Below are 22,335 nucleotides of genomic sequence, written 5' to 3'. Positions count from 1 at the left end.
TTACACAAGACCCAGAAAGACGCCAGGAAAATACAGATTTAAAAGGATGACATTTCTTCCAAGGTGAACAGAATAAACTAATGGCCATTTTAAAACACAAAATCAGATCACTCCTGGCTGAAAGCTGCGGAGTGGAACAGAGTGTGATGAGGCCACTGGATAATTGATTTTGGGATGCTCCTTTATTGAGCATCAAGAAACCTTGTAACCTAGCAGTAATGTAGCTACACTGCTCTGAATCTGCAGTTCTGGCTGGTGAGAAGTATATGGAAGAAGGAGGCCAGGCCCTTGTGGAAGCCTTTCAGAAGTAACATGGAGACCGCAGGGGGAGAGAGCCCCATAACTCCCTGAGAACTTGCATGGTGGCACTTCCCACCAAGACTGTCCCTCCATGATGCATTGGGTAGGTCTGGTTCTTTGTCTTTTCTGAGCACGTCTCATCTAAGCAGCAGGAGCTAAGCTGACCAGTCCTCCTCCACGTGTAGCAGGGATGGCAGATGCATGGATGGCGGAAAGTGACCAGGTGGGGGTGGGGGTGAAAGTGATAGCCAGCTGCTGCTGAAGTCTGAGTAGGTCAGCATCTCTAGAGAACTCTCCAAAGGCAGTGGACTTAGCAGGTCATTTTAAATTCCCATCTGCTCCTAGAGGTCCCCAGTCCTCCAGGATTCACACAACCTGCTGTTAGAGATCATGTCAAAGGACAGCATCGCCCAAGGAGTAGAATTAATTCACTGGCAGAAGGCAAAGCTTTGCAGGCTCCATGCAGACATGCTGGTGTTAAATGACTCCAGCTTCTCTGCTGTGACTGCTCAAGCTGGAGCAATGGGCATCCCTTATGCTTTCTCTTCCCTTAACTCCCAGCGTCCATCACCTGGCTAAATAACAGAAATGAGCTGAATAATTAACAAGACTGTGCAAAAGACTGGGATCCACTCATGCAGTGGCCATGATGCTGGACATCCGTGCACTTTGCAGCCAGAGAAACACAGGGCTCACAAAGGTGGAACTTGCCAGCGATGCTGCAGAATTAGATCTGAAAAGACCAGAATATTTGCTGCCTGAGAAGAAGAAAAACTGAAAATTGAAAAATTTGCTATTAAAAAAATGAATAGAAATATGGGCACCAGGTGTTTCTCTCCATTCCTCTCTTCAGTCTGCACTTCCATAGGGCCACCTCTGCATCTAATAAGAGAGTAGCCTATGTCTGGTAAGTCCCCTTGTCAGTCCTCTCCCCTGGCCCCACACATGGCATGATTGTTCCCTCCAGCTGTTACTCTTTGTTCTGCAGTGTTTTGTGCAATCGAATTTAAAATAACTCAAGCAGCGGCCTTCCCCATTTTCCCCGGGGAGACGACTCCACGCTCCAGTGCTTAATCCAATGCAGTTGCTGTAGTCCGTTACATTACGCTATTTGCTGGCTCTAGGGTGGTTCTGAATTTATCTTTGCATGTCAGTTTTGCTTTCCCATTTCTTGGTGTCACTGGACTCCACTGAGTTGATTTATTCTCTTATCTCCCCGATGGCCATGGCGCCCAATACAAGTATATGTTGTGTGTTGTGCAGACGAGCAATGGCAGGCAGCTTGAAGAGCTGGGGGCCGACTCCTGCAGCCCTTCCCCATATGCACAGTTCTTACACTTCCTGTGGAAGTCACTGGGTCTGCTTGGCTGGGTAAAGGTTCATTATCCATTGTGTTTGTACACTTCCCTGCATGAGTCGCCAGTTGGCCGTGGGAGTCAGCTGCTGTGTTAGACTCTCAGCAAGGGGTGTGCAGTGAAATGCTCCCGCCTACCACCGGTTGTGTGCATTTTGTTCTGGGATCCCTGTCTCCTTTCCTACATGCTGCTGATTAAGTTACCAATGAACTCCATTATGTCTCTGGAAGGGGTGGAGCCTTTCCGCTATCTCTGAACCCAAAACTAGCCCCAGATTCCCTTCGTTTCAGGTGTGTAGAAAACCCTCTGCAGCCCCTCGTCATCTCCACGAGGCCTGAGTCCCAAACCATTACCTGGCTCGCTGTAATTTTAACCTTCTGTCCTTAGTGGCTTTACCACCCGCAAAAGTGGGAGTGTTGAAAATCTCCCCATCACTGTCCCAAACTGCCTGTGTGTGACAAATCACTAGAATGAATGTCAGATAGAGAAGTGTACAACCCCGCTGTGGGTGGGAAGACTGTGCACTGGCTCTGCAAAGTTGACATCCCCTTATGCTCTGATTCAGAGGAGGGATTTTAAACCCCATCTCCTACCTGCCAGGTGATTCCCTTAAGCACCAGCCTATAGCATCCTTATGTAGTTATACAAGACTCAAGACAGGTTGGGAGCAGAATTTGGGGGATATCAGAGGTCAAGTCCCTGCTCCAGAGGGAGGATTCAAACCTGGGTCTACCACATCCTAGGCATATGCTCTAACCACTGGGCTAAAGGTTAGAAGGTGACCACCACAGTTATTTTGAAGCTGCCTGGAATGAAACATTTCATCGGACTCAAGATGGGCTTTTCCAATGGCTGACAAATTCCGAACATCACTGGAAACAACTCTTTGTGCTGATTCCCAGCTGGCTGGCCACACTGAGAAATCACGTGTGTGTTGGAGGCTGGACAAAGGTGAAGGGGCAGCATTTTAAGGTTAACTAAAGATACCAGCATCAGTCGCGCTCCTTGGCTGTGATGCTCTTTGGAATCAAGCCCCCAGTTCTCTGGGGGAGAGGATAAAAGGCCATATTAATGGCAGGACTTACCTACTCCCACCCAGTGCTGTGAGACCAAGCTGCCAGTGAGCAAGCCGCCCTGGGGACCGTTGCTGCTTCCGTTCTAAGCATCTCTCCCTGCCCCCCTCCCTTCCCTTCACTTCCTCCCTTCATCCCATTTGAAACTTGCTGATCCCTGCCTGTGGGTTTCTTTTCACACAGCTGTTGAGGGCTGATTCAGATAAGGGCGGCAGTGTTACTGTGTTCACACTGTTAATGTGTTCGTTTAGAGATGTTGACCAATGTGGTTTGCTAATGGGAAAGGAAGGGTTTAATTCTGCTGCTGCTGGGCTATAGGAAACGGATGATGAACATGAGTGTGATGACAGGTTTGAGAGTAGCAGCCGTGTTAGGCTGTATTCGCAAAAAGAACAGGAGGACTTGTGGCACCTTAGAGACTAACAAATTTATTTGAGCATAAGCTTTCGTGAGCTACAGCTCACTTCATCGGATGCATCCAATGAAGTGAGCTGTAGCTCAGGAAAGCTTATGCTCAGATAAATTGGTTAGTCTCTAAGGTGCCACAAGTCCTCCTTTTCTTTGTGAGTGTGATGTAGTCCCAAGCAGCACTGAGCTATAAAGGCCCAGGGCTAGTCCCTTCCCAGGAATAAACGAAGCTATGGAAGGTTTGAGTGAGTTGGGGTCTGGGTTTTTGTCCTTTCGCTGAACAATAGAAGAATATTTCATTTTGACAAAGCACAGGAAGTGATTGACCACGGGAAGACTCATTAGGGCAGGATCAGGTCCCTTATCTGCTCAGGGGGAACCCTGCACCTGTGCAGAGCCCCAGTGAGATCACTTGGGGCAGGGAAAGAGTTCTGAACGATCACTGGAGCCAGGCTGTGCAGAAATAGCTGCAGAATTGGGACCAGCATTGGGCCAGTTGTTTCTTAAGCAGAACAATTCTGACAATAGCTCGTGGAGACGGGCTGTAGCTCTCCGGGCTGCATTTGGAGTTGCCTTGGATATTGTGTGGTCATTTCTGCCAATGCAAAAGGAGGTGCAAAATGCCCCCCTCTGATTCTGGAAGCACTTCTCGCCTTCAACTTGCACCCAAAAAGCCAATACATGACTCTATTGATAAAGAATTAATGAGAAGGAATAATGGGCCAACTTTTATACAGAATTGTTATAAATTGACAGCAATAATTACACTGAGTGGAACTTGAAAAGGTCTAGAATGTGACATAATGACCCTGAATATCCTCATTCCTCAGCCACGGAGGAATAGCGAGACCTGCTTTTCCTTCTACAGAACTTTCCCTCCAAGGCTCCCAAAGTGCTTTGCATCACTGTGAGGAAAGGGTCGTTGCCTTTTACAGATGGGGAAACTGAGGCACAGAGCCCCAAAATGACTTCAGTAAATAGCCTATTTCTATTTTATATTTCTTCAATAACTGTTTCTGCTCTCTAAGTGGAAAGAAGCAGGATGCTGTGCTCATCTCATATGAGGATGATGGTTTCAGTCCATTAGTAACTGAGGCTCATGTTAGACAACAGCTACTGGTAATCAACATTTTTAAATCAGCAGGGCCCAGATCAACTTGCACCCAAAAAGAGCTGGCGATCTCTCACCTGCTGGTGTTAATTTTTGATAAGTATTGGAATGCCAGGGAAATCCCAGAAGACTTATTCGAGTATTCAAAAAGAATAAGGAAGATGGCCTGCGTAACTGTAGGCTGGTTAGCCTGTCATCTATCCTGAGCAAAACAATGGAAACGCCAGTACACGACTATTGATAAAGAATGAATGAGAAGGAATATAATTAATGCCTGTCAACATGGTTTTATGGAAAATAGGTTTTGTCAAACAAACCTGATTTAACTCTTTGGGACTACAAGTTTGGTTGACATCAGTAACTGCGTAGATGTAACATTCAGGACTTTTGTAAGGTGTTTGACCCCATGACATTCTGATTAAAAAATTGGCACTCCACACTACATCAATAGGGCACACATTACCCAGAGTGAGAACTGGCTAACTAACAGAGCTCCAGATGTAGCTGTCAATGGGGAATCATCAGATGGGGGGTGTTTCTAGTGGGGTTTTTCAGGAATCAGTCCTCGGCCTGATGCTACTCAGTGTTTCAGCAATGATAGGGAAGTAAATGTAAAATTGCTGCTGATAACATTTGCAGATGGCACAAAGATTGGCTGAGTGGTAAAAGAGGACAGGCATTCATACAGAGCAAAATGCATTTTAATACCATCAAATGCAGTTATGCATCTTGGAACAAGGAATGTGGGCCACGCTTCAAAATGTACCCTGGAAAGCAGAGACCCTGACAAGAGTTTAGGGGTCACAATGGACAAGCAACTGGATATGAGCTCCCAGTGAGATGTTGTGACAAAATGGGCTAGTATGATCCTTGGTTCTAGAAGAGTGCTTCATTTGCAATGAAAGAGGGGCACAACATTTTAATTGGGGCGGGGGGTGAGATTAGGCAAGTGGTGGGTTCTCCATCTCTCGGTGTCTTCATATCAAGACTGGCTGCCCTTCTGGAAGATGCATTAGTCAAACAAAAGTTACTGGGCTCAGCAGAGTGGTAACTAGGGGGGAATTTAATGGCTGGTGATATGCTGGTTACGTCAGATGAACTGGTGATCCCTTCTGGCTTTATAATCTAGGGTGTGCCCAAGGACGTAGCGAAAGTCTCCATCAGTGTCAAGGGCTGACCCAAGCTGGGATGGACTGCAGGCCAGGAAGATAAATTGAGTCCTGTGAGGTTTCTTAGGGGGGATGTTGAGCATTTAGAATCTGAGGTCCTGTGGGCTCTGTGTTTCTATGAGAGGAGGAGGGTCACCTTTGTCATTTGGATTAAAATTCCTGCTCATCCACTTCTGTCCCCTGGTGTGCTCAGCTTCTGGCTTTTAACTTCCACCCTGGAGGCAGCTCGGCTGCTGTAAAGGAACAGACTGAGTCTGTCTGGTTCACAAAGTGCAGCACAGGGATCCTTTCAGAGGAAAAGTGCTGTGAAAGGGAGTCTCCGGGCTTGGGTTAAAGCTTTGCATCCACTCACCCATCCCCTGGTGTCTGCCGCATCACCACCACCGCCCTTTGAGCAGATCCTGCTCTGCAAAGGACCTGTCTGTCTCCTCCCCCGCTTCCCGTTCCCAGCCAGAGTCCTTCCCTCCCTGGCCCCCAGGGCCAGCAGCCTTCCCGCTTTCCCCTGGGGGCCAGCAGCCTTTCACCCCATCCCAGCCGCGTCAGCAGCCTCTCCCCTTAGACTCACAGACCATCAGGGTTGGAAGGGACCTCAGGAGGTCACCTCGTCCAACCCCCTGCTCAAAGCAGGACCAAGCCCCCATTTGTGCCCCATCCCTAAACGGCCCCCTCAAGGATTGAACTCACAACCCTGGCTTTAGCAGGCCAACGCTCAAACCACTGAGCGCTCCCTTTATCCCCCCCCCCGGCTGGCAGCAGCTTCCCCCCCTTCGCCTGGGGCCGGCGGCCGCAGCCCCAACCCACATGGCCCCAGTTGCGAGCCCAGCCGTCCCTCTCCCTCAACCCCGCCCCCGCAGCAGCCGCCCCAATCAGCGCCGGGGGTGTGTCCCCCGCGGGGCAGCGAGCCAATGGCAGTGGGGGGGCGTGGCGAGACCCCGGCGCGGGGTGGGGGCGCCGCCCGCACGTGCCGGCCCGGGCAGGGCAGAGGGGGCGCATGGAGGCTGCGGGCGGCGCCGGGCCCGGGGACGGGGCGCCCGGCAAGGGGCGGCCGCTGCAGCCCCCGGCCAAGGGGCGGGAGCTGCTCAGGAGCCAGCGGAAGGAGTCTGAGGTGAGCGGGGGCCGGGGCGCCCTGCCCGGGGTGGGGGCAAGGGCCCGGGCTGCGGGACCCCCCTGCCCGCCCTGGGGGGAAGAGGGGCTGCCCCGGCTGCCGGGGGCGGGTCCCGCGGCTGCTCTTCGCCTCGCCGCCGCCCGGGGGGAGACCCCCGGTCCGCCCGGCGCTGGTGCCTCCCTCGGTGCTCGGCGCAGGGCGGGCGTGGGGAGGCGCCGGGCGGCGCGGCTGCGGGGCTCGGGCGACCGCGGCGGGGGCCCACGTTGTGGGTGGGTCGGAGGTTTGAGTGGGGGCCGGTTTGCAGGGCCCCCGGGGCACGTCCCTGCGCTGGGACCCGCAGGAGCGGCTGGGGCTTATTGCGGCTCCGCTGCCAGCTCCTGCGCCCGGCCCCAGCCTGGGTGGCCCGGTTATGGAAGCACCAGCCGGGCGGAGAGTGAGCCGGGGCTGGGCTCTGAGCGCCGGGGGCCGAGGTGGGGTTTGAGCTTTCCCAGGCTGGAGGGACCAGTCTTCTGCCGGCTCAGGTGCGCTGCCTCCAGCCATGGCTTGCGCCTGGTGCCTCGCCAGGAGAGGCAGCTTGTCTCCTCGCGGGCTTTGTGCAGTCCCCCAGCCCTGCCGTATCTGAGGGCTGCCTGCTTCTGGGTGCCTTGGGGAACCGTCCAATATTGTACCTAGAGGGAGACTAAAATCCCGGATTTGCACCAATCGGCTGATTTCCTGAAGCATGAGAAACTAGCCAGCTGCCCGGCATTAGGAAACTGCCATTACCGTCAGGTTGTTTCATAATTGTTCATTACGGGATTTCTTCCCCCTTCCTCTGAAGCATCTGATTCTGGCAGGCAGGGAGAGGATACTGATTAGATGGATACCGGGTATCTTCCGGTTGGGCAATTAAATGCAAAGTAATGCACATTAGAAAACACAACCCCTGCTATACACACACAATGCTGGGGTTTAAATTAGCTGTTACCACTCAAGAAAGAGATCTTGGAGTCACTGTGGCTAGTTCTCTGGAAACAGCCACTCAATGGGCAGCTGCATCCGAACAGAATGTTGGGACTCATTAAGAAAGGGACAGAGAATAAGACAGAAAATATCATGTTGGCTCTCTGTAAATCCATGGTGCGCCCACCTCTTGAATCCTGTGTGCAGATGTGGTCGCCCCATCTCAAAAAAATATATTGGAATTGGAAAAGGTTCAGAAAAGGTCAACAAAAATTATTAGGGGTCTGGAATAGCTTCCGTATGAGGAGAGATTAATAAGACTGGGACTTTTCAGCTTGGAAAAGAGACGACTAAGGGAGGATATGAGTGAGGTCTATAAAATCATGACTGGTGTGGAGAAAGTAAATAAGGGAGTGTTATTTACTCTTTCTCATAACACACGAACTAGAGGTCACCAAATGAAATTAATAGGCAGCAGGTTTAAAGCAAAGAAAAGGAAGTATTTCTTCACACAACTCACAGTCAACCTGTAGAACTGCTTGCTAGAGGATGTTGTGAAGGCCAAGGCTATAACAGGGTTCAAAAAAGAACTAGAGACATTCATGGAGGATAGGTCCATCAATGGCTATTAATCAGGATGGGCAGGGAGGGTGTCCCTAGGCTCTGTTTGCCAGAAGCTGGGAATGGGCCACAGGGGATGGATCACTTGATGATTCCCTGTTCTGTTCGTTCCCTCTGGGGCACCTGGCATTGGCCACTGTCGGAAGACAGGATACTGGGCTAGATGGGCATATGGTCTGACCCAGTATGGCCGTTCTTAATTCCTACCTTGATTGTTAGCAGTATTTATTTAATACTTAGCTGGAGCCCCATAGGTGCATGGCAAATGGAGACACCAGGGATTTCCCCGCACACCCCCTGAATTTCCCCAACACCTCTCCCCCCCAGTTTTGTGAACTAGTTACATGCAGTGTTGCCTGTTTAGTGACTGTTTGCAAATTTGAATTGAAATTGAAACATTAATACACACTTTAAAAGCATATACAGTGTATGATAAAATATGTGTATCTGAAAAAGTATAATAGATTTGAAAAGTATGGACATAGACTAGCTTCCTTATACAGCTGTTGTTTTTTATGACAATGTCAGTGCATTCATTTCGGTGATGTTGGCCAACCTAATAATTTCAAATGATGATTTGTAAGCAAAGTCTAAATGAGCTCTCCCTGACAGCTAGTGATGAGCTGGGGGCCGCGGGGACAGGCTTCAGGACCAGATTGTGTTTACATTCACACCTAATCTACTAGGTATCCAGCAAGCAGAGCTGTGTTGCCCAAGTGATCGATTTTGGCTGGGGTTGGGTTACAAATCACTGGAATGCGGGGTGTGTGTAATGAAATGTTGTTGTTCTTATTGTGTGAGTAAAGGGCAGTAGAACTGTACTCAGCCTGTGCTGATTGAGGGCATCAAGAGAGAGGGTGGGGACGGGTGTTTTGCTTGATGGTCTGCCTGAGTCACAAGTACCATTTGACCTGCCCCTCTCCACTGTTTAAAGACAGAGCTGAGTAGGCTCCATAGAGAGTCTTTTGTTAAGTGACCACTACAGCTGAAATCACTGATAATCAGGTCTAAGTGCCTAGACCTGCTGTGGGACAGTGTTTCTGTGGAAGAGACGGCCCAGCCTGGACTAGCAGCGAGGTTCCCCCACTGAGAGCTCAGCTGAAATCACTGAGAGCTGGTGGAACCTCAAGAGACCAACTATTTAGAAAAGCTGGACGAGCACAAATCCACTGGGGCCAGATGCGTTGCATCCGAGAGTGCTAAAAGAGTTGGCGGATGTGATTGCAGAGCCATTAGCCATTATCTTTGAAAACTCATGGCGATCAGGGGAGGTCCTGGACGACTGGAAAAAGGCTAATGTAGTGCCCATCTTTAAAAAGGGGAAGGAGGAGGATCCAGGGAACTACAGGCCAGTCGACCTCAGCTCAGTCCCTGGGAAAATCATGGAGCAGGTCCTCAAGGAATCAATTCTGAAGCACTTAGAGGAGAGGAAAGTGATCAGGAACAGTCAGCATGAATTCACCAAGGGCTAGTCATGCCTGACTAATCTAATTGCCTTCTATGACGCGATAACCGGCTCTGTGGATAAGGGGAAAGCAGTGGACGTGTTATTCCTTGACTTTAGCAAAGCTTTTGATGCGGTCTCCCACAGTATTCTTGACAGTAAGTTAAAGAAGAATGGGCTGGATGAATGGACTATAAGGTGGATAGAAAGCTGGCTAGATTGTCGGGCTCAACAGGTAGTGATCAATGGTTCCATGTCGAGTTGGCAGCCGGTATCAAGCGGAGTGCCCCAAGGGTCAGTCCTCGGGCCGGTTTTGTTCAATATCTTCATTAATGATCTGGAGGATGGTGTGGATTGCACCCTCAGCAAGTTGGCGGATGACACTAAACTGGGAGGAGAGGTAGATACGCTGGAGGGTAGGGATAGGATACAGAGGGCCCTAGACAAATTAGAGGATTAGGCCAAAAGAAATCTGATGAGGTTCAACAAGGACAAGTGCAGAGTCCTGCACTTAGGATGGAAGAATCCCATGCACCGCTACAGACTAGGGACCGAATGGCTCGGCAGCAGTTCGGCAGAAAAGGACCTAGGGGTTACAGTGGACGAGAAGCTGGATATGAGTCAACAGTGTGCTCTTTTTGCCAAAAAGACCAATGGCATTTTGGGCTGTTTAAGTAGGGGCATTGCCAGCAGATTGAGGGACGTGATCGTTCCCCTCTATTCAACATTGGTGAGGCCTCATCTGGAGTACTGTGTCCAGTTTTGGGCCCCACACTACAAGAAGGATGTAAAAAAATTCGAAAGCATCCAGCGGAGGGCAACAAAAATGATTAGGGGACTGGAACACATGACTTCTGAGGAGAGGTTGAGGGAACTGGGCTTGTTTAGTCTGCAGAAGAGAAGAATGAGGGGGGATTTACTAGCTGCTTTCAACTACCTGAAAGGGGGTTCCAAAGAGGATGGATCTAGACTGTTCTCAGTGGTAGCGGATGACAGGACAAGGAGTAATGGTCTAAGTTGCAGTGGGGGAGGTTTAGGTTGGATATTAGGAAAAACTTTTTCACTAGGAGGGTGGTGAAGCACTGGAATGCGTTACCTAGGAAGGTGGTGGAATCTCCTTCCTTAGAAGTTTTTAAGGTCAGGCTTGACAAAGCCCTGGCTGGGATGACTTAGTTGGGGTTGGTCCTGCTTTGAGCAGGGGGTTGGACTAGATACTTCCTGAGGTCCCTTCCAACCCTGATATTCTATGGTTCTATGAGCTCGCAGAGGTCACAGTGGCAGGTGGCAGCAGAAGGTGATGGCACAGTGCTACTAGCAACAGAGCGATTGAGTGAATGGTGACACAACGAACAACAGTGGCCAGAGCGAACAGTGAGCAGCTGGAGGAACGAGCAAGGTGCCGTCTTGCCCCCGACCTGGGAGGTGAACTCATGTGAAAGCACCTCTGAACTCTGAGTCCCCACTGACCAAGGACAACACCGGTGAGTGTTCATGAGGCTGTTAAGAATGCTGGAGACACAACACAGTTCATGCGAACAAACATGGCTGTGGCATCATACTTTCTATTTAAGCAAGAGATACCACACACTACAAACTGAAGGCCAATGTTAAGTGCATTATCACTTGTTCATCCTGAAGTTGAACACTGGTTCTGAACAAGACCAGCAAATGCTCATCATATTTCTGCAAGAAACTCGGCTGACTGGCTAGAAGCATGTGGTGCCACAGTGAAAGACTCAACAGTTGGAAAAGTGAACTCTCTCACCACAAAAAAAAATTGCATACCTGGCTGATGAATGCACCGATGCAAATGGGCATCAAGTATTAAGTCACTGTGTACGTTATCTGGATGTCAGTGGTAGGCCAGTAGGTGCATTTCTAGATGTTCAAGTTATAGAAGACACATCAGCTGCATCTGTGACAACCCACACCTTAGAAGAGTTAAATGCTTGTCCGTTGGACCCCAAACAGTTGGCTGCTTGTGCATTTGATGGAGCTGCAAACTTCTCTAGAAGACATGGTGGAGCACAAGCTTTGCTCAGAGAAAAGTGTAACCCTAATCTCGCCTGTACACAGTACAGAGGCCATCTACTCCAACTAGCGCTAGTACGAGCTGCAGACTCTTCAAAAGACATTTTAAAAGCTATATATTTAATGTCTTCATTATACTCTCTTTTTCAGCAAGAGTCCAAAAAGACTGAATATCTTGGAAAATATAGAAGATACACTGGGACTGAAGTTCAAATTAGTCCAACCTGGGAAAACCCTCTGGTTTTCTCACAAACGATCCTTGGCTGTTGTCTTAAAATTACTCCAGCCATTATTACTGGCTTTGGAAAGTATCTACCAAGATGGGATGGATCTAAATCGTGAGGCTGGTGGATTACTTTTGCTACTATGTTCAGAGAAGACTATTGCCATTCTCTCCGTTGTAAGTCTACTGTGGAAACCACTTGGGTCATTAAACAATGCCATCCAGGCATCTGCTACAACAGTGGTAGATCTTTGTCCAGCAATAGAAGCTACATTTGGATCAATCAGAGAGCTATCCGTTGAAAACATATTGGAAGAAGCAAAGACTTCAGTCCAGAAGTTGAGTAATAAAGGCATTTATATTGAATCCTTAAGTGAAGAGGACACGAAGTGTTTGTTAAGACAACTGAAAAAGTACACAACTTGATTCTTAAAAATCTACAACAGTGACTTATAGATTTAGTTGGGGATTGGCCCTGCTTTGAGCAGGGGGTTGGACTAGTTGACCTCCTGAGGTCCCTTCCAACCCTGATATTCTATGATTCTACTCGACCTCTAGGTAGCTTTTACAGATCCCTGTCCTATAAAACACGGACAGTTGAGTGGAGTGAGGCACTACCAGCAATGGGGCTGTCGTGCTCAGGACAGAATAGAGAATTTGAACATAGAATGGAATATCATATGACGAATGAATGAAGATTTGACTTCAACTTCCGATGAAGTGAGCTGTACCTCACGAAAGCTTATGCTCAAATAAACTGGTTAGTCTCTAAGGTGCCACAAGTACTTCTTTTCTTTTCTTATCATCACTAGTGGCTTGACCCAATCTTTGTGCTCTGTTTCCTGGGATGAAAGAAGTAGGAATTCATCTCTTGTTACTCCCAGTCACAACAGCTACAGCTGAGCATTCTTTTGCCTCATTGAATAGAATTTTGTGTTCTGAAAGAAGTTGCCTTCTGCCTGATCATGTGAATGATCTAATGAGCATATCAGTGGAAGGAATGGAAGTACCGGACACACGAGAAGCCACCAAAGGTGACCGCATTGCATTCAAGAAGTTCAGTAACAGAGTTGTGCAAAATTATAACAAGAAACCAAGAAAGATGAGGGTGTAGTGCTTCATAGAAGGCTTGAGTAGCCAACTTTAATTTTTGTGCTGATTTTAAAACATGAGTTAAATCTAATTAAATGGTCATGAAACATTTCAGTTTTTACTATGGTGCCATAGAGCCACCCTCACGGTCTCACCCCTTATCGGCCCTGACCCCCCCCCCCCCCCGGATAAATTCGAACCACCCCCCCATTTCAATTCCTGGGGAAAACACTGGAGATATAATCTCTGCCTGTAAGAGTTTATAATCCTGACAGGGAACTGAGGGAGATGGAAGGAGGAAGGCTGTACCGAGCAGGGCTGGGGACTTGTCAGCCCAGCCTGACATGCCTTGTGTTAGTGTGTGGATTTAAAAAAGAACTGGTATCATTTTAATGAGAGGGTCGCTGTGGGAAGAGGAGGGATTTGACGGCCACCACATGGCGTGTGGGATCAAGGAGGATCCCGGTTCCAGCATGGGAGAAAGTAGAGAGGCGCTCGTGGGGAACAGAGCAGACAGGCTACGAGGGAGGCAGAAGTGGCAGGGGACAGGGTCTCACTGAGGTTGCCGTTGATTTCAGAGGGAGGAGAATGGGACTCTGTGCCTATTAGTGCTGGTGCAGCCAAGGCCCTACCAAACTGTCTTCTCTAAAACATGTTTTCAGTTCATTTCTCTCTCAGCGAAAACCTGCTGTAACTTCTTTTTAACATCCTGCCATTTCTGGACCTTTTGCTTATGACATTCTTCGGGGAGTTTATAGCTCTGATTTGGGGCATCTCATCTCCACAATGGTGGGTTTTCTTCGATGCCAGCACCAGGGAATCACTTAATCACTTCTCAGTTTAACTCTAGGTATGAACCTGATAGAACAGAGATGAACTTAGATGCTGGGGTAACCCAGCTGAGTAGACCTATATAGAGAGAGCTTAATGTGTAGAACACAGGCGGATGGTAGGAATCTGTCTCGGTGGAACAGGATTGGCCATGAACTGTAAAAACCTGTTGACACTGCCCTATGTTCTGTAGGTATGACTTGGAAGCTTTAGTTTAACCGTAGCTAATACTTGGGCTTGGCACTAAACAAGATGCGAGAGAGGTGGTCTCTTTCCAGGAACACACAGTTGACATGGGCAGTGGAATTCTAGCCTCAATACCCAGATTCAATACTCAATTGAATAAGCATTCAATCCATTTTCCGTTCTGAGGTGCAGTATTCTTTTTGTTTTAGCTCCGTGCGTCAGAGCCCCTTTGCTGGGTGGATTAACGTTTGCAGGCGCAAGGGCTTAACTGAATTCCTCCAAGGCTTTAGAGCTCAGAACTTAGTTGGTCAGCGCAGTGTTTTTGGTCTAAGCATTGATTACGTACTACGCTTTGTGCAGTCAAGGCTCTCTAAAGGTGTGAGACCAAAAGTCAGAGCTTGAATGGAAGGTCTGGTAGAGCTGGGGACAGGGAGTCAAGACATCTCAGTTCTGTTTCTGGCTCAGCTGTTGACGTGCTTTGTGACCGTTGTGATTCTGCAGGAGCTGATGGTAAAACTGGCTATTTATCCCAGCTACATCAGGAAAACTCCTCCCAGGACTTGTTCTGGGCTTAAAAGAAAACCAGTCAAGTGCTTGATAATGTTGACTGGTCCTGACGGCGTTTACACTGGCCCATGTCAGCTTTCTAGTACAGACAGCTAATGGGACATTGGATCTTAAAATCATATCATTCGGTCTTCTCCCCACCCACCACCATGGCATTTGGCATCTAATATGTGTGACATGCAGTTGGCCAAATTCAGCCTTTTAGCGATTGATCGCAGGCAAAATCCATTGACTTCAGTGGAATTTCACCCACCTAAGACAGGACTGAATTTGGCCTGATATTTTATGAGCAGCTGGAATTTGAAAGCGGGGATCTACGGTGGAGATGCTAAAAAGCATTGGTTTATAACTCCAACAGTGCTCAAAATAATGTCTGCTAAAATCATGCTGGAGTTCAAACAGGGAAATAAAGTAAGTTGGTAATCAGAATGATGTGAATGTAAGAACTGAGACCTCATGACCTACAACAGCTAAAGACATTTTACCATTGGAAAGCCGGGGGGCCAGGCTCCCAAAGGTACAAAGTGCCTTCATTCATAGCCCTAATAGTTCATGAGCTCTCGCATTTTAAGTCTGTCACTGGTCTTTCATATTTGCTTGTTTCTCATGGATCCAGGCAGAATACAGCAATACGTGACACTTACCTAGTGCTCTAAAGGTAGACCGACAGACAGCGCTCTAAATGTACAGACAGTCTTCTCAATGCAATTTAAAGGGGGTGGGTGTTATCCCCACTTTACAGATGGGAACATTGAGACAGAAGGGGAGTTGCTTGGAGCTGCACAGTAAATTGATGGCAGGGTCAGGATTAGGGTCCAGAAGTACCTAATTCCCAGCTTTACTGTTTCCTCTACAGTAAGCCATCTTGTGCGGTCCTCGGCCTGTTGCAGGTGTTTTGGCACTTTCAGCTGCTGCCATTTGGTCCATGTCTACCCACTGAATCATGCTGCCTGCCTGCCTTCTCCTCCACTGATGGGGATTATTGGGCAGTGGAATGGAGGGGGATGATAGGTTGAAACTTGCTCCCTATTATAAATTCATTTTTCCATCCCCAGTTTCTTCAAAACAAACTAACCATTCTGGAAGTTTACTTGCTGATTCTCGCCCGGGGTTCGTCTTCTATGGAGTTTGGTAATGGTTGGACAGTTTTAATCCTGTGGTGTTGTAGACTACAGCCAGACTTTCAGATTTGGCTCATGATGGTTCTAAAATGGCTCTGTCTAGAAACCACAAATTGTTCCATGGGCTTTCTTGAGAAGGAGGGTTTTACTGTGCATTATAGGTACAGTAGAAACTCAGAGTTACGAACACCTCGGGAATGGAAGTTGTTCGTAACTCTGAACAAAATGTTACGGTTCTTTCAAACATTGACAACTGAACATTGACTCAATACAGCTTTGAAACATTACTATGCCGAAGAATGCTGCTTTCCCTTTATTTGTTAGTAGTTTACGTTTAACACAGCACTGTCCTGTATTTGCTTTTTTTCTCTCTCTCTTTTTGTCTCTGCTGCTGCTTGATTGTGTGCTTCCGGTTCCAAATGGGGGGTGTGGTTGACTGGTCAGTTCATAACTCTGGTGTTCGTAACTCTGAGGTGCTACTATATATTGAAAGGACACATGATGCCCGATCATTGGAAGTGATTTGAAAATTTGGAGGAAAAACAAAAATTTTGGAAAGCTTCACAACATTTGGTGATGGTGGTTCATTTTGGGCCCGATCCAAAGCCCAATGAAGTCAATGAATTGTTGCTGACGTCAGTGGGTTTTGCATTAGGCCCTGTTCTGACCATCTCTGCAGATGTTACCTGTCATTCATGATTATGAATATTGATGGTGCAAACTATTACTTCTGGCACTTGCTCGCACTCTGACACTAAAACAGGATTTTAGCTTTGAATGGTGGAATATTTTTTTTTAACCTGACGTATCCACTGATACTTTTCAGGTTCTAAATTCACTTCTTTTTAGTTGATATTTGTGGTACTTGTAGTTCTCCCATGTGTTCTCTCATCGGAGACACTGTATGTGTTTACTCAACTTTCTTTCTTCTTTATGATCATTTACAAAGGTTCATGCCCCAATAACCAATTTCAGATCTCACGTTTTCCATCGGATAAAGACACACACGTAGCCAAAGTAATTGTATTCCATATAGGCCAAAATATAGCCACGGGACATTGTTCTGTGGCTGAAAAAGGGAATGGATGAATGACTATAGTGATAGTTCGTCAACTCCCAGGAAACATGAAAGATGCTTGTATAATTCTATTGGAACGTAATTTGTGGAAACAAAGAAAGATAATGTCACATTTAATAAAAGTGGGGGGAAATTGGAGGAGAAAAATGAGATTGTTAGTCACTATTATTCAGGACTTCTGTTATCCAGATCTCGTTTCATTATATACCTTTATCAGCTGATGTGAGACAATTTAAAAAAAACAACAAAACTTCAATGCCTGACTTTGTCACCATTACTCACCTTAAGTAGTACGTTACTCGGTGAGTAGCCTATTGCTGAGATTACTCATACATCAAGGTCCTGCTTTATGGCCCCTGTTCAGGAAAACATCCCAGGAAGGGATTTTCCATTTGTATTTGAGGACTCTCACATGGGCATGAGGGGCTTTGTTTTCTTCTTTGGTGGTTTAAATGGGGTGGGGGAAAGCCGTCATCTCACTGTATCATAAGAGAGCTTTCCACTTAGGAGCAAACTGTGTTTGCATTTGTACCATAGATCAGAACATGATCAGATGAGAAATGGTCCATTTAAATGAAGGCAGGGTCCCTTTTATAAGAGCCAGACTCCGTGACCTGTTGGGGGAGCCTGCGGTACCTATGTATTGCCCAGTTTTCAGAGTAGCAGCCGTGTTAGTCTGTATTTGCAAAAAGAAAAGGAGGACTTGTGGCACCTTAGAGACTAACCAATTTGTTTGAGCATAAGCTTTTGTGAGCTACAGCTCACTTCATCGGATGCATGTGATGTGTGATGGAAGCCAGTGGAAGCCTGGCCTGCTTCCTATTGTCATGGCGCAGAGGTGCCCAAACATGGCTTTGGGAGGATGGTAAAAATAGCTCTTCCCAATTGACCCGGTATTTTAAGCAGGCGGCTCTGGAGACCTGTGTCCGTAATGAGGCTCGTGTATGCTTGGATAACTGTCCCCTGATTCGAAGGCCCTGGCGTGGTTTAATTTGACGTGCTCCTGATAAACCTTAATGGAAACCTTCGTCAGTGGTGCTGGGAAATATGTGCCAAGAGACCCCTGGCATCCTCCCAATGCTCTCTCAGCCCCTCACCCGGGGCTGCCTTGATTTTTCCTGACAACTACATGGGCCTGATGGTAACGGCTTGTCTCCTCCAGCTCTCTTTATTTTAAACAGAATATTCTGAAGCTATAAATAAAAGATGCAACAAAGTGAGGTGCCGTGTTAGACCTGGGCTGTGTAGTCTGTGTGTGTATTGTCTGTGATTGTTCTATTTCTTCTGGGCGTGTGAGAGAAGCCCCTCGGTTTCCTGTCTTTCTATTGACAAAGGAATCTCTCTCCCCCAGGGCTCAGTGGACTGCCCCAGTGTGGAGTTTGAGTACGGGGATGCTGACGGCTATGCTGCTGAATTATCAGGTAAAGAAACATTCGAAAAATGGAGGTGAGGAGATTTTTGCCGCATGTCGGTTCTCCTGAGCTATTGAAGTCGGCATCCGTTGGGTATAAAATCACTTGCAGAATAAGACCAGTTCAGTCAGAGGTATATATTTAAAATGTCATCTTCTATTTATAGAGCGCCTTTCATTCCAAAGGGCTTTACAAGTCATCCACAGCAGAGAGGAATTATGTCACCCTTCCCGGAAATGCATCCGTTTCTGGGGTGGAGCAAGAGCTACCTAACTGTGCTGCAGGTTAGGTTGGGAAATGAAATATGTAACACAGCAAACCTTAAAGCGCCTGGTGAAAGGAGTTCTAACAAAACAACTCCCAGCTGGCTGTGGTTGGTTAGCAAAGACCCAGAGTTCAGAGGTGTGTTTGCAAGAGTCCCCCTTCCGCCCCTGGGAGTGGGTGTCTCTGTGGTTGCTGTGCACATCTGCAACTGACTGTTTGCTGCCGCTGCTGGTCACGGGCTGCCTCGGTCGGACACTCACTGACACTTCTGCCCTGTTCTGAAGTTCCAGTGCTTAACCCGGATCTTGAGTGATTTCACTGGGTAGCAGGAAACCTCACGGCCAGTGCAGCCTCTGCATTGTCTTTCTTTCACCACTGTCCTGACCGCAAGTCTAAGGCACAGCCCCTAGACCTGCTCAGCAGTGATTCAACTCTGGTAATCACCAAACAGAAACAGTGGTGATGCAGAGATGCACTGAGGTCACTTCTAAAGTGGTATTCGCCTTCCTTGTCTAATGCAACACCTCACCTGACCGACGTGTAAATCTTCCCAAGTTCATTCGAGGTTGGATCACATTAAAAACCCCCTTTCAGACTCTCTCACAGGGAAAGAGGGTTGGTATTGCCTCCTCTCACTGGTGTGTGTATCAGTGGGCCTGCCAGACAGTGCCTGAGCTGCCTTGAATGGTGGGGAGTGTTCATCTTGCCCGGGAAAGATTTGAGCAGGAGATCTGCCTCCCTTGTAACTTAAGTGCTCATGTGAGTAGATCTGTGCAACTTTCTTGTAGCCCTTACTCCTTGCATCTGGAACAGGGTTGGACCCTCTTTTGGGATAATCCAGAGGTGGGCAGCCACGAAGAGCCAATAACACAGCTTTCCTTTCTTCCATGATGCACACAGCCTTGAGCTCTTGCGGTCCAAGACTCCTGTACTATACCAGATGTTCCCCAGGGTGGGGCCCTATGAACCCCTATCATAATTCTACAAACCCTCTTCCGCAAAGATTCCCCTCTCGCTTATATTGGATTGTAATTCAATGTACCCAACGCCAAGTGGTCCCTTAGTGGCTAGAACGCTGAGTGATGTGACTCCCTGAGGTCACGATTGTATGTAGCCGGGAGATTTGGCCTTTGCCACAATATAGATTTATCATCTAGTTTAAAAAAACCTCCGTCTCCATACGCATTTGTTTGTGCACACCAAGATGTACTCAAACGTACGTGACTAAGAAGTATCACCTAGAAAAGTTAGATGGGTGGTGGAGGTCCACATGCAAAGCAAAATCAGAATATATAACCAGAGGGTTTGCCAATAGGATCCCTTCCAAGATGAAGTGCAGCAGATTCTTTACATGTAGCCATGGGAGAATTTGATTTTTATCAGTAAACGTCAATTTCATCATGCACAGAAATGGGCAAAATAATATTTTCATCGGTATCCGTAATTTACAGATAGGCTGAGTTTGAAAAATGCTGCTTGAGAACTTTCATTTAAGACTGTTTCCTTTGTATATTTTGCATATGATGCTGACACTTTGTGTTTTTAGCAGGATGCTGCTTTAACTTTTTGAATCTCAACATCTACTCTCATTAAATAATTCTCTCATCTCCCTCATGCATTCCTGCAACTCTGAAAACCTAAATTAATAAGAATAAAAAATGCTTAAAACCCAGTTAACAATAAAAATGTTTAAACCCCTGAATTTTGCACAACTGTGAAAATTTAAATTTTTAAAAAAAAAAAAAATCTTAAAAATAAGTGTCTGATGAAGTGTCATATTATCTGATGAAATTATTATTTTTTAATCAAATTCTGCCAGAAGTATTTACATGTCAGTGGATTCTGCTTCCTGTTTTGTTCAGATTATAGTTTTGAATGGCAATAGCAGGACGAATATCAGTAGCATGATGGTGATAATTAAGGAGACTGCTCTTCATGTTTAAACCTCCTGCTTTTCATCTGTCTAAAGGGCTTTGCACACTGTAGCTAGTTAATCCTCCAAGCACCCCTCGGAGATTACTGAGGACCCATTTGTGGCCTTGTTTGCTTGATTTTGTGCATGCTAAGAGCCCTGCACATTCTTTGTTTGTTCTTTTTGTACATGAGAATTTTTTTCAAAATCCTAAAAGTTGCGATAAACGTTACAATTGTTGCTTCTTGTTTATTTGATACGTAACCTTTCTGCCAGGTGGAGTCAGCAGCAGCGAGTGTCCAGTTCAACATCTCGGGGTTCCTCTTAACACTGCAAAACAGAACCAGCTTGAGCCCCCAGCCAGTAATCTGCAAAAATTGATCACCACCCTGGGCGCCTCCAAGAGGCAGTACTTCCCCTCTTGCAAGCACCGAGTCTGTGTGTAACAAAAGAGAACTTTTTAATAAAAGGAAAGGGAACCAAGTATTAGTTTGGGAAAACACCACAACCACATTCAAATCATGTAACCGTAAGCAAGCACCTCACTGTACAGTGTCCTGGGCAGGGTCTTTGCCTCAGTTTCCCACCTTGCAGTGGGAAAGTCTGATGAACAAATGTCCCTTTAACACATCACTCCCCGCTCCTGTGCACCCAGCTCGCAGCTGGCTGTGTTTGGTTAGCAAAGACCCAGAGTTCAGAGGTCTGTTCGCAAGGATTCACCTTCCGCCCCTGGGAGTGGGTGTTGAGCCGTGTCTCCATGGTCGATGTGCACATCTGCAACTGGCTGTTTGCTGCCGCTGCTGGTCATGGGCTGCCACTGTTGGACACCCACTGACACTTCTGCCCTGTTCTGAGGTTCCGCTGCTTAACCCAGATCTTTAGTGATTTAGCTATGCCCCTAGACCTGCTTAGCAGCAACTCACCTCTGCTAATCACTGAACAGAAACAATGACAGTCAAGCTTTGTCTACGCTGTCACTTCATCAGCAAAGCTTTTGTCATTCAGGGGTGTTAAAAAAAACACACCCCCCGAACGACAAAATTTTACCGATGAAAAGCGCCGCTGTGAAGAGCGCTCTCCTGTCGACAAAGCCGCTGCCGCTTGTGGGGGGTGGAAATTTTCTGTCGGCAGGAGAGCTCGCTCCTGCCGACAAACAGCAGCTACGCTGCGTGCCTTTTAGCTATGCTGCGTGTTGTTAAAAGCCTTGTAGTGTAGCAATACCATAGTTGAGTCTAATTAGCTCTGTCCTTAAACAAGGGAGAGGGGATGTTACCGAGGGTTTTCAAAACCCAAAGCAGTGGTAACTTCACTGTTTTCACTCCATGCACTGTCAGGAGTAAATCAGTGGGAACACAGCAATTCTGTCTGATGAAACTTTAATACAGGTAAGCACTTTCTTATCTAAAACTACAATTTATTAGATTTAAGCACACAGAGACATAAGCAATAGGTTGAAGACATCCCAAATAATTACCTAGAATCGGAGATGGTATTGAGTAATTAATAGCAGGTCCGCGATGCCCGGTCACTTCCCCGCCGGGGAGTAAGGTGTCAGGAAAAAGGTCTCAGGATAGCTTCAGAGGACTGTTCCGAAGTACTCAAGAACTGGAGCAGCTCAGGGAGTCAGAGTACAGCACAGGTAGTGGAAACCTCTCTGCACCGTCCCTCTCAAATAGGTACCCACCCTGCCTGCTCAGAAAGATCTCATCAAAGTCATTTCCTACTGACCCCTTGGCCCGTCAACCAAAAGATGCTGAGGACAGTGATTGGGATCTAGACCGCGAAACTCATCAGCTCACTTCCATAGGCTACTGAATAGCCATCAGCTGGTAACAACTTTTGATCAGTCAACTTGGGCTGAAAAGTGAAAGGCTTCCTGTCCCGTTCCTAGTCCCCCCTCTTGTTGGGTGTCTGAGCTGAACCTAAGCTCCGAGCCACATTCTGTGCTCCTATGACTAGACCATGCAGACTCCTAGTGTATCGGTGTTTCATATCAGTGTTTCACTCAGTGGCTTTATCACACCCGCGTTCCAAACTCCAAGCAGAGCTGGCAGGGTGCTCAGCATAATCCTCAGGGTGACTGGTAATGA

The 22,335-nt window shown here is 47.4% G+C and overlaps 1 protein-coding gene across 1 annotated transcript in view; it reads left to right on the top strand.

The window, feature by feature from the left end:
* Positions 1-6,402: 6,402 nt before the first annotated feature.
* The window catches only part of STRIP2 (striatin interacting protein 2), a 68,110-nt gene continuing 52,177 nt past the window's right edge, over positions 6,403-22,335 (top strand). The window contains exons 1-2 of the mRNA XM_074942739.1: positions 6,403-6,521; positions 18,009-18,078. Of these exons, the coding sequence (XP_074798840.1) occupies positions 6,408-6,521; positions 18,009-18,078 (184 nt within the window). The 5' untranslated portion in view covers positions 6,403-6,407. The remainder of the gene's footprint in view (positions 6,522-18,008; positions 18,079-22,335) is intronic.

The sequence above is a fragment of the Natator depressus genome, chromosome 1 (genome assembly GCF_965152275.1).
Source record: "Natator depressus isolate rNatDep1 chromosome 1, rNatDep2.hap1, whole genome shotgun sequence".
Taxonomy (NCBI): Eukaryota; Metazoa; Chordata; order Testudines; family Cheloniidae; genus Natator; species Natator depressus.
This window is presented reverse-complemented; position numbering and strand designations above follow the sequence as displayed.